Below are 11145 nucleotides of genomic sequence, written 5' to 3' on the forward strand. Positions count from 1 at the left end.
GGTGGGCTACAGTCCACGGGGTGGCAAAAGCTGGACACAACTTAGCGACTGAACAACAACAACAGTGCTTCACGCATCGGAATGCCAAAAATCTGGAATCTGTATTTTTGTGCAGCAATGGTGTGAAGAAACAGCATTCTCCTGCATTCTGCTGGGCATGCAAAATGGGACAGTCTCCGCGTAAAGCAATTTGACAGTATCTATTAAAATTCGAAATACATATGCCCTTTGACTCACCAATTTTATTTCTAGAAATCAAATGTACATATACTGCTCATGTGTATATTCAGTGCAGCATCCTAACAGCAAAAGACTGGAAACAACTAAATGTCTATCAATAGGAGACTTAAAAAAGCTAGCATGGTTCTTTTGTAATACAACTGTGAGAAACAGTGGGGGGAAAAAAAACAATTGTTGTAACAGAGAAAGCTGAGTAATAAAAGTACGAAGAAACAAATAAAACGTACATACAGCATAATTAGGCTCACTTTAGTCCAAACTAACATAGAATATCCCAGTCAAGAAATCCGTTATTCTTAAGAAGTTATAAACTTAGAGACATAATACACATTTATGTAATATTTTATTTACTGACCTCTCTGAAACATGCCAAAATTCATACAGTTAATGGAACCTTGCATGTTGAAATGCTGGTCAGCACAACAAATTCCAAACAAAAAATATTTTAATGTAGGTATCAACATATAACATTATATTTAGGTTGGTAAAATTAATTGCAAATATAAGATAAATGTCAAATAATATCATATTTCTGGTTTAAAGGAAACAGTTGTGACAGTCATGCTTAATACCATGGTTAAGTAAAGAGAGAAACAGGCTGGGGTATCATAGAGGTATGCAAAAATTTAACAGTTCAAATAATCTTTAGCCCTTCTGAGAAAAGATAGATGGCAAATATGTGGCAAATATTTCTGTAATATGGTGATTTCAATCCATTAGTGATCATTCTGTTCATGCATTTAAAGTAACTGCAGATGTTTCAGAGCACTGAAAATCAGATTCAAAGTTAAGTCTTTGCTCAACAAGTTAACGATAATATGAACCCCTTATATTTAAAAATATAGCTTAAATTTGTAAAGTTTAAGGTAAAGCATACCTGTTTTCAAAATTATTTTTAGATATAATTGAGACTATACTACTATATATAATCAGCTATATTGCTGTGCACAGTTAATTCCAGTTACCTTATTTTATATTTGCTGGTCATCAACAGCACAAAATTTATGCATCAATCTAGCAAAACAATTATATTCAATTTTCTTTCAAACACAGATTAACTAAATTTAAGGAAGAACTGGCTTTTCTTAATCTCATTTTCAAGTTACTGATACAAACTTAACAGCGAGTAATTATTTATTTTGCTTAATACCAAATAATCTACAAAAAGTTTCCAAGATAGATGCATTTTTTGTTCAATCTCCAAAAAATAAATAAAGGCTTCCTAACTGAAAGCATTTACATTCCTGGCTCTCTAAAGTAAACATTAAAAAAAAAAGTACAAAAAAATGATCTCTTGGCTTCTGAATAGCCCACTTAGTTACATAAAGTATTTTCTCTCCCAATACTCTTTCAAATTCAAAAGATATTTACTTCCTAAGAACATAACAGTCTTCATTTCAAACCATTCAGTCCGTTTCCATGGCAACACTGCGGGATTCCTTGGCCACCATAAGTCGCATTAGTTGACTGTGGAATTTCTCAATCTTCTTTACATCTTGAGCTTGGTCTGTTCTATACACCAAACACTGTCAGGAATTTTAAAAGCACACATTAACTATGTAAAACTAGATTACTAATGATGTAGCAAACATATTCTTGGGTAAAAATCTGAGTCTTTCCCTACCACTGTTTTGCCTTACTCCCTCCAGAGATCATTCAAGTTTCCAGGTTCCCACAATTACATTCCTTAAGTTTAGTATTTTATAATATTTAAAATGCCACTGCTATGGACAAAAAACAAAATGAACCCTATTTGAAGCATCTCAAAAATGACCAGTAGACTAATGTAATCAAATTCTGTCATGGTCTGATGACAAAAACTAAAGGTTGCAATCAGGTATTTTCTCCCTGGGATCTGGTTATAAGTGATTCTACAGTTATAGTGGCAAAAGCATATACATTTTAGGATCTCTTTCTCTGTTTATGAAATGGGAAGTGTATGGTTAATGATCATCTTTTAAAAATCAGGAATTCCTGCTTACTGCTGGTTGCTACCTACATCAAAGCCAGATAAATTAAACCTTGATTTCTGGTATTATTTATAACTTAAACCAATCCAAACTCTTCCTTGCTTTACATTCAATTCTTCATCTAGAATCTTCAAAATTACCAAACTTAAGCTGGCAGTCTCATTTTGTAACACAAATCCATCTTTCTTCAGCCCATCTTATGTATTCATATGAGTTTTAAGCAATAGGAACTTTGTGATCCTGCAGTAATATTCATCAACTTAATGTGATTTGGAGTTCAACCTGATCATGCTGTCAACTTAAAAACACCACACAACATCAGAGTTGTGAGTTAAAAGTTTTATCTGGGGCAATACGAGGACTGCAGCCCAGGAGACAGTACCTCAAACTGCTCTGAGAGACTGTTCCAGAGACATAAAGGAGAAGGACAGTATACATGTAATTCTGGTGAAGGGGGAGTACATGCAATCAAGCATGTTTATTTCTTAGAAAGTTTTTGCTGGTCTTGTGATGCTTCTGCTTGTCATGAGAAACAGTCATCACCATGAAAGATTTCAGTGCTTTTCTAGATATGAGGAGATATAAGAATTGGGCTCAGAAAATCAGCTCCTGAAAATATATAATTATCTGAAGACCTGTCCTGCCAGGTTTCCGGGAGCAGAGTGTGCCTCATTTCTGCTCTCCATCCTGGGCTCCTTCAAGGGGTGTTGGAGGTCAGCAGCTGCAGCAGTACATGACTTAATCCTTGTAGAGGTAGATGGCAGGTGCCGGTTTGTGGCTGACAATGCGCAACTGATTTGAATTCATACAGCCCTTAAACCACTTACTTAGAAAAGTTCACACATTGTACAAATCTAACAATCTTATAAAGCGGCCATAATCATCTCCAGAGTTTCAATTTTAGTGTTATGTACTATAGGAGAACATATACCTTCTCTCTACAGTTTGACACAGAAAGAGGTTCATAGAAAACAATACTATAAATCAGTCATGGAATTAGAAACAAAAGATGCATAAATGGGACTATAAAAAAGTCAAAGCTCTAAGACAATAATAATCAAATCTAAGAAGAGTTTTCTGAGCTATTAAAATGAATTACTGAGGGAAGTATACAAAGTTTTCTTTAAAAATCATTAGAAAATAGATTCTTTCATTGGAGTTGGTCCACACATTTGTTGTTTAGTATGATGGATTTGATTGTATCTTTGGTCCCTTCCAGATAAGGACTAATTCTCAGTAGTTTTAAGAAAGGGAACAAAAAGTATCCTTCATACTTAGATCTTATCATGGAAATCATTAATGTTAAAGTTCTTTCCAGTACTGCTTACCATGGATCTTTAACTATATTTAATCATTACCAGAGGCCAAAGTCATCATTTGGAGCTAAAGTCTTTTGTATTGAATTCAATTCTGCATTTTCCTCTATTTCTAAAGCAGAACATACCAATTTCTCTTCAGTAGATATATCTATCCACTCTGTGACAATCACAAGTAACATTTTTCTCAATGTGAATGCTCAGGATTCAAGTATACATTTACTGAACCTACTAAGTGGCAAGCACTAGTGCTAAGTACTTCCACATATTTCATTTTGCACAACAACCCAATTAGGTAGGTGGTGGTGGTGGTTTAGTTGCTAAGTTGTGTCTGACTCTTTGCGACCCCATGGACCTGCCAGGCTCCTCTGTCCATGGGATTCTCCAGGCAAGAATACTGGAGTGGGTTGCCATTTCCTTCTCCAGGGGATCTTCCCAACCCAGGAATCGAACCCGGGTCTCCTGCATTGCAGGCAGATTCTTTACCAACTGAGCTGTAAGCAGACTATTAATATGGCACTTCACAGATGAGAAAATTAAGGCCCCCCAAAGCCAAACTTTTGGCCTGATCTTCCCCAAGACTAAAATGCTGTTACATTGCTAAGCTAGGATTCAAATCTCCTCAATCTAGGTTTAGCACACAACAGCTCAATTTACTCCTTTTTCACATTTCACCAAACTTAGTAGGTTCTGCAAAGATATGACATTAATTTAAAAAGATCTGACTTCATACAACCTCATAATGGAATCCTGAATACAAACAAAGTAAAAGATATGACCAAAAGTCATTTTTAAAGTCACCATGAGATTTTTAAAAGAGTTAATCCATTAAAAGAAATGTTTGCTAAGTGCCCTTTGGGTCAGGACTAGTCACTACAAATACAGGTATGACTATAACTCATCTATTCTTGTTATTTTGAAGCCCACAACTTATTAAAAGTCAAATGTGATTTTAAAAAAATTGTGAAACAGCACAAAAAGAGGCAGAAATAAAAATAAGAAATGAAGCAGTCCTTCTGAGATGGGTTTTGAAATATAAGCAGGTGGCTTGTCACACTGGGGCAGGGGTGGGATTCAATACTGCAAAGATGGAGACAGACTTGTTCAAAAGCTCAGAGGCCTAAGACTGCATGGCATATTAAAGGAGCCCTTAAGTAACACAAAAAAGACCGAGATTAGAGGGGATGTGAGGGTGGAGTTTACATTATGAGTGATGAGAAGCCACTAAAGATTGTTAAGCAGGGTAGTAAGAATCCAATTTGCATTTTTAGAAATCACTCTGGCGGGACAGTAGTATGGGACAACTGAAGGATGAACTGGAAGCAGGGACACAGAGCTACTAGCCCAGGCAAGCGACAACGAGGCCTTAAGAGGTTAGCAATGAGGATGAAGGGTTCATGACAGGAAATGAGATGAGAGATTCAATCAGTAATTCACAAATGCCCAGCAAAGCATATGGAACTTATCAGAGAATCAAAATACAAGTTTTTCAAATGAAGGAATAGTAAACGTGAGAATAAAGGAAAGGAAGGGACCAAAGATGACTCCCAGGTTCTGAGCAGGTAGATGACAGTGTAATTAAAGACAGGAAGCAGGAGGAACCAGTTTGATAAGGGATGAGGACTTCCATTTTAGACAGGCTAACCTTACGAAGTAGAGGAGGAAGGATGCTCAACTTAGACCTAGTCAGGAAGCCAAAAGAAAAATATGAGCTAACGGTACAAAACTGGAAACAGACACATACAGGCAGTACTGGACTTAATGGACTGATCCAGAAGTGGTAAGAAGACATCAAGGACAGAATCCTGGAGAAACCAATATTGATGGGGGCAAGTCAGCAAAATAACTAGCAAAGAATGAAATAAACAGAGAAAAAGAAAAACAAGAGAAAATGGAGCCAAAGATGCCAAAATAATTTCTACAAGAAGTGGTTTTCTGTATCAAAAGCAGCAAGGAGTGGGGACTTCCATGGTGGTCCAGTGGCTAAGACTCTGCACTCCCAATGCAGGGGGCCCAGGTTCAACCCCTGGGCATGGAACTAGATCCCACATGCTGCGACTAAGAATCTGAATGCTGCAATTAAGGATCTTGCATGTCTCAACGAAGACCTGGTGCAGCCAAATAAATATTAAAAATATTAAAAGCAGCCAGGAGGTCAAGCAAGGTATGAAGTGCTGAGAGTGCTGGGTGTGAAAATGAAGGGGCTGCTGCTGAGCCCTCGCTGAGAGCAGTTTCAGGGAAAAGCTTCATGTAGAAACCACATGGCAGAGGGTTAAGAAATAAATGGGGTGTGAGGAAGCGAGAAGAATGGGCAGACAGGAAACAAGAGAAATATAACTACAGAACCTACAACTTGTATTCAAATACCACTTACTTACGCATCTACAAGGAAACCTTCACCCCCTGTATCTATGTTTGGTCTCTATGTTCTTCTTGTTCAGCTGTTATTAAACTATACTTGACAAACTATTAACGAAGCGAGTTGAATTATGTTTCCAAGTGCCTATAAAAGTAGCTTCAAGAACAAGGCTCTTGACTTGGGAATGAAACACAAAATAAGCATTCTAATGGGTGACCTGCATAAATTCTATGTAAATAATTTCAAACAAATGATTAACTCAAACAAATCTGAAAGTATGCAACAAATAAAAATGTATACTTACAACTAAATCATCTGTTACTTTAATACACAAACTCCCATCAGAATGCCTATATTTGAGAACCACACGGGCCTGAAATAAAAATACATATTTAGAAACAGTGAAGTCAGAAGACATTTCTCATAAATAATTTAGTCTTCAAGTGAGCTAAAATAGATCCTTTTAGAATTAATAGCTAAAATATCTAAAGGCACCTTTACTGTAAACTCATCATTACTAAAACGAGGGAAAACAGTACTTTGTTCATTCCTACTGCTACAATATTTTTAAGACTTAAAAGAAAGTCAGGTATTTTATTTTCAGCCACTTTGAAGAGATGTACTGAAAATTCCCAAGGCACACCCATATTCAGAGAATGTCTGTAAGACTCTTAAGGTGGTTTGGCATTTCTTGCCAGTAAGACTACGTACTGAAGGGTATTCACAGCATGCTACCTCAAAAGTATACCACTTCAGCTAAAGGAAAGTTTTGAGCTGAAGGCAATTAGTTCTCTGCCCTTTCTGATCAAAAGCAGGACATAAATTAAGCTTTGTAAAGATAACGTAAGTTTCCAATTGTAAAGGTGTTTCTTCTCCCTGGGAAAAGAGAAGGTTTGTTCCCTAAAAACCTTACCAAACAACTCTAATATTGCCCATACATTCCCTAGTCACCTTCTCAGAACTACTCCCTCCTAGAAGCCCCAAACCTCTTTTCCTCTGCCCAACCTCTCTCCCATACTTTCCCACCCTTCAGATGGTATATAGGTCCCCAAATCCTCCACTTTGTGAACTTCTATGCTAAGTGTAATTCTTTCTATCTATTAACCTGTCTTTTGTCAGTTTAATTTGCAGAGCCCCTCTTATGAAACCTAAAAGAGTAAAGGAGAAGGTTTTCTTCTGCCCTACAATACCCACACATCTAGCCACAGAGGACTGATAGGAAAAAAAAAAAAGAGGGGGAAAGGAGCAGAAATGGGTAGTGAAGTTCAAATCCATTTCCCAGGAAAGAGCACTGCAGCTGCAGTTCATACTTTCCATTTTCCCATGGCTCTCAAGAGGTGGACTCAGACTAATTACTGAGCAAAATCCTATCTTTCTCATGACGGCACGACATGAGACACAACTTTCCACGTCTAGAATAACTCCTCCACTGAGTGCCATAACACACAGCACTTTTTGCTACTGGGTGTTCTACAGTCAGGAAGCCAAGAAAATGACTTAGATATTAGTATATTCCAATAAAAGAAGACAGCTCCCAATAGAGTTTACAACCTCCATGAACATTATATTTCTTTAAATGCTGGATTCAAAATAGTGCAGCAGAGACAAGTCTCTTATTGACCAAAAATATAATAAATCACTCTAGTTTAACTTTAGCTAGTTGTTTTAAAAATTGCTAAGTTCTATCAGCCAAAACAGGAACATATATTTAAAACGGCTCCAATGTAGCACAGGACCCTCAAGATAATTCTGGAAACTAAATAAAAAGGGCTATTAGAGCTTTTTCTACAGCTTTTCTCATTATGCCTTCTACTCCCCTGGGTTTGCAAACTTAAAAAGGTCATATCATCCTGAGATTTGTCTTGGTGAGGGAGGAAAGGGAACTTACCAAGCACTTAAGTAGGTGTAAGTATCTTTAGACTACCTAATAAGATTCTACTTATTGAGCTAGTAAGTTCAGTTTTACATAGTAAAAAAATTCAGTCCTCTGGAAACAAAAGGAAACCAACTTAAAAATGTACTAAGCATGACAACGATGTAAAGTTTTAACTCCTGCTTAAAAGAATACTCAGTGGCTTCATTAGGAGAAATGAGTTAAAAAACTTTATGATCCCGTGGACTGTAGCCTGCCAGGCTACTACGTCCATGGGATTCTCCAGGCAAGGATACTGGAGTGGACTGCCATGCCCTCCTCCAGGGGATCTGGAACCCACTAAGTCTGCTATATTGGCAGGTGAGTTCTTTACCACTAGCACCACCTGGGAAGCCCCAACCCCCTTTTTATTGGTAAATTAGAAAGCGCCTAGGTTACCATGTCAGATGCCACTGAGAAGGAAAAGAAATCAAGGTTCTTGCTTTCTTAGTAACTTTGAATTCAACCAACTTAAATAATCAAAACATAAGACAACATGAATTAAGTTCTAGAAAGACATATACAGGTAAAATGCTAAAAGAGAAAACAAGGAAAGTGTAAAAAGAATTTATGGAAATGGCTTCAGAAAGGCATTTTTTTTTCCCCTTACTTTTAGGGAAGAAGTTAGGAGAAAGGCTGAAGCGCCAGTCTGAATGAAGATATGATGCATCCTGTAGCTTTCTGAGGCTAGCGAGGGCTGAGGATGGTGGAAATGGTGGGAGACAAAGCCAACAAGACTGGAGAGAGGGTCAGACTGGGGCCTGGAAGGTGGGACTTTTACCAGCAACCAGTGAAGAACCAGCTTTAAAACAGGAAACTGATCATTCAATTTTTGTGTCTGAGATTGCTGTGGTATATATGAGAGTGAAGAAGGAATTTTAAAAGCAGGCAGACAGACTAAGAGGTTATTACATGGTCTAGCAATATCATCATTTTCACTTAGAGCGGATGCAACAGAGAATAGTAAAAGGTGATATATATGATCAAGAGGGAGAGAAGACAATTCTGTAAAACAGATCCCAAAGAGTTCTGACAAAATTTCTTTTCTTCTTTAGTTTCAGTAGTATGGATTGGTAGAAACAGCATGAACACGGTGTTTAGAGATGTGGGTTCAAATTTTAGCCTAATCTCTTAGAGATCACCAGGCACATCATTTAATGTATCTAAGACTGTTCATTCAACTACCTCAAGGGATTGTCTTCAGTTGGATAAATAAATTATACAGATAAGTATATATATATATATATATAATGTCTGTCACATAGAAGGTATTCAATACAACTGTCAGCCAAGCTCTCTGTCCACTCATCCCCTCACCGACCTATCAAAAAAATCAGTTAAAAACCAACGGAAGGTTATCATGAGAAGGCACAAGTTTTTAGGCCACTGGAATTTTCTGAAAAGAACTCATAGGTTCTCCCTCTCCCATCTATTCTACACATGCTTTGTTCATAGCAACGCTCAATAATAATCATTTTATTTTCATTTTCCCTATAACTATGACCACATTCTTATAGGATTACTACTCTTACTGTGGATTTGTTTATTCTTTACTATCTTTCCAAATATTTTTAGTTTACACTGTGGGTACTTCTACAAAAGTCCTGTATAGTCCTCATGGTACACTGCTTAAAGAAACAAATCGTCCTATGAACAAAATCAACCAAATGGAGGAGGCAGAAATTGTGACATAAACAAAGTACTCAATTTCACAAGTACCTAATTCATTTTATCATTTATTACTATTACATCACTTTATTGCAAAGAATGGAGCTAAGAAGGTTTTCGGCTTCTTGTTACTTATCTAGGTTTAAAAAGCTAGCAGGACTTTTAAGTATTTCAAATAATATTTAGATGACAATAAAAACCAAGAGGAAGGAAAATGAAGACCCAAATGCTAAATTCTTGTCCTTGCAACTTCTTTGCTTACTAACACACACACACATGGATCCCTGTATTTCACTCATGGCCCCCCAAAAATTATGATAAGTCGATGTCAAGAGGGGCCATGAATGAATTGCAGGTGGGGGCAATGAATGAATTGCAGGTGTGTGTGTTAGTCGCTCATTTTGTGTCTGACTCTTTGTGACCCCATGGACTCTAGACCAGTCCCGCCAGGCTCCTCTGTCCATGGAATTCTCCAGGCAAGAATACTGGAGTGGGTTGCCATTCCCTTCTCCAGGGGATCTACCTGGCCCAGGGATCAAACCCGGGTCTCCTGCATTGCAGGCAGGTTCTTTACCATCTGAGACTCCAGTGAAGCCCACAGAGATCCACAGACCCCCTAAAACTGTTTACAAATATTTATGTGTTAAGTGCATTCTCCTGCTCTCAAAGGGCACTGACCTCCAAAATATTAAGAACCAGTAATCTGCGGAAGGTAGATGCTGCCAAATTGGGGTCTTTGATGCTTTTGAACTGTGGTGTTGGAAGAGACTTTTGCGAGTCCCTTGGACTGCAAGGAGATCCAACCAGTCCATCCTAAAGGAAATCAGTCCTGAATATTCATTGGAAGGACTGATGCTGAAGCTGAAACTCCAATACTTTGGCAACCTGATGAGAAGAACTGACTCATTCGAAAAGACCCCGATGCTGGGTAAGATTGAAGGCGGGAGAAGAGAATGAGACAGAGAATGAGATGGTTAGATGGCATCACCAACTCGATCGACATGAGTTTGAGTAAACTCCGGGAGTTGGTGATGGACAGGGAAGCTTGGAGTGGTGCAGTCTATGGGGTCGCAAAAAGTCGGATGCGACTGAATGGAAACGCCACAGGAAGCCGAAGCTGCAGGGGGAGGAGCCCTGCCCTTAGAGACACGTAAACCAACGATATGGAAGTTCAGGGATTGTAGGCGGGGGAAGGCTTCTAAGAGCCCTGACTTGACCCTGATTTTGCTGGTTTCAGGCTTCACTGGGCCCTTACTAAGAGAAGAGAGGAAAAGAACAATCGGACTTCGCGTGGAATCCGTCTCTCTTCACATACAGCACCACCTAAGATGCTGCAGAAGCTCCGGAGGCCGAGCGGACGGCAGAGAAGACATCCTGACCCGGAGCTGGGACAGAGACACTAGCTCCGCCTGCGATTTACCTTCATTGGGTCGGCGAGGTAGAGTTTCTCCGCTGCGCGACTGAACTCCTCCCAAGTCTGGAACTGCGGCATCGTGGGACCGAGGCAGAAGGACAGAAAGAGGCACGGCTGTGGACCGGAGGCGGCGCAGCACAGCCCACCTACCTCCCTAACTCCCACAGCCGCCTACCAAGACAGGGTCCCAGAGGCTCAAAGATGGTGGCGCCACCTCGCACCAACGCCTCGCTCCATTGGCCAGCCCGGCTCGTTCTTGACCAATG

The 11145-nt window shown here is 38.9% G+C and overlaps 1 protein-coding gene and 1 non-coding gene across 2 annotated transcripts; one reads left to right on the top strand and one right to left on the bottom strand.

Annotated features, from left to right (window-relative positions):
* Nucleotides 1-222: 222 nt before the first annotated feature.
* SRP9 (signal recognition particle 9) lies at nt 223-11069 on the bottom strand. The gene is made up of 3 exons (XM_020879494.2): nt 10886-11069; nt 6190-6258; nt 223-1766 (listed from the first exon to the last, which is right to left on the bottom strand). The coding sequence occupies exons 1-3, from the start codon at nt 10955-10957 to the stop codon at nt 1647-1649; spliced, it is 261 nt and encodes an 86-aa protein (XP_020735153.1). The 5' UTR covers nt 10958-11069; the 3' UTR covers nt 223-1646.
* Nucleotides 5492-5564, top strand: TRNAG-CCC (transfer RNA glycine (anticodon CCC)). Its single transcript has one exon. It is a non-coding gene; the product is annotated as a tRNA-Gly (tRNA).
* Nucleotides 11070-11145: the final 76 nt, after the last annotated feature.

Source organism: Odocoileus virginianus, chromosome 11 (genome assembly GCF_023699985.2).
Source record: "Odocoileus virginianus isolate 20LAN1187 ecotype Illinois chromosome 11, Ovbor_1.2, whole genome shotgun sequence".
Lineage (NCBI taxonomy): Eukaryota > Metazoa > Chordata > Mammalia > Artiodactyla > Cervidae > Odocoileus > Odocoileus virginianus.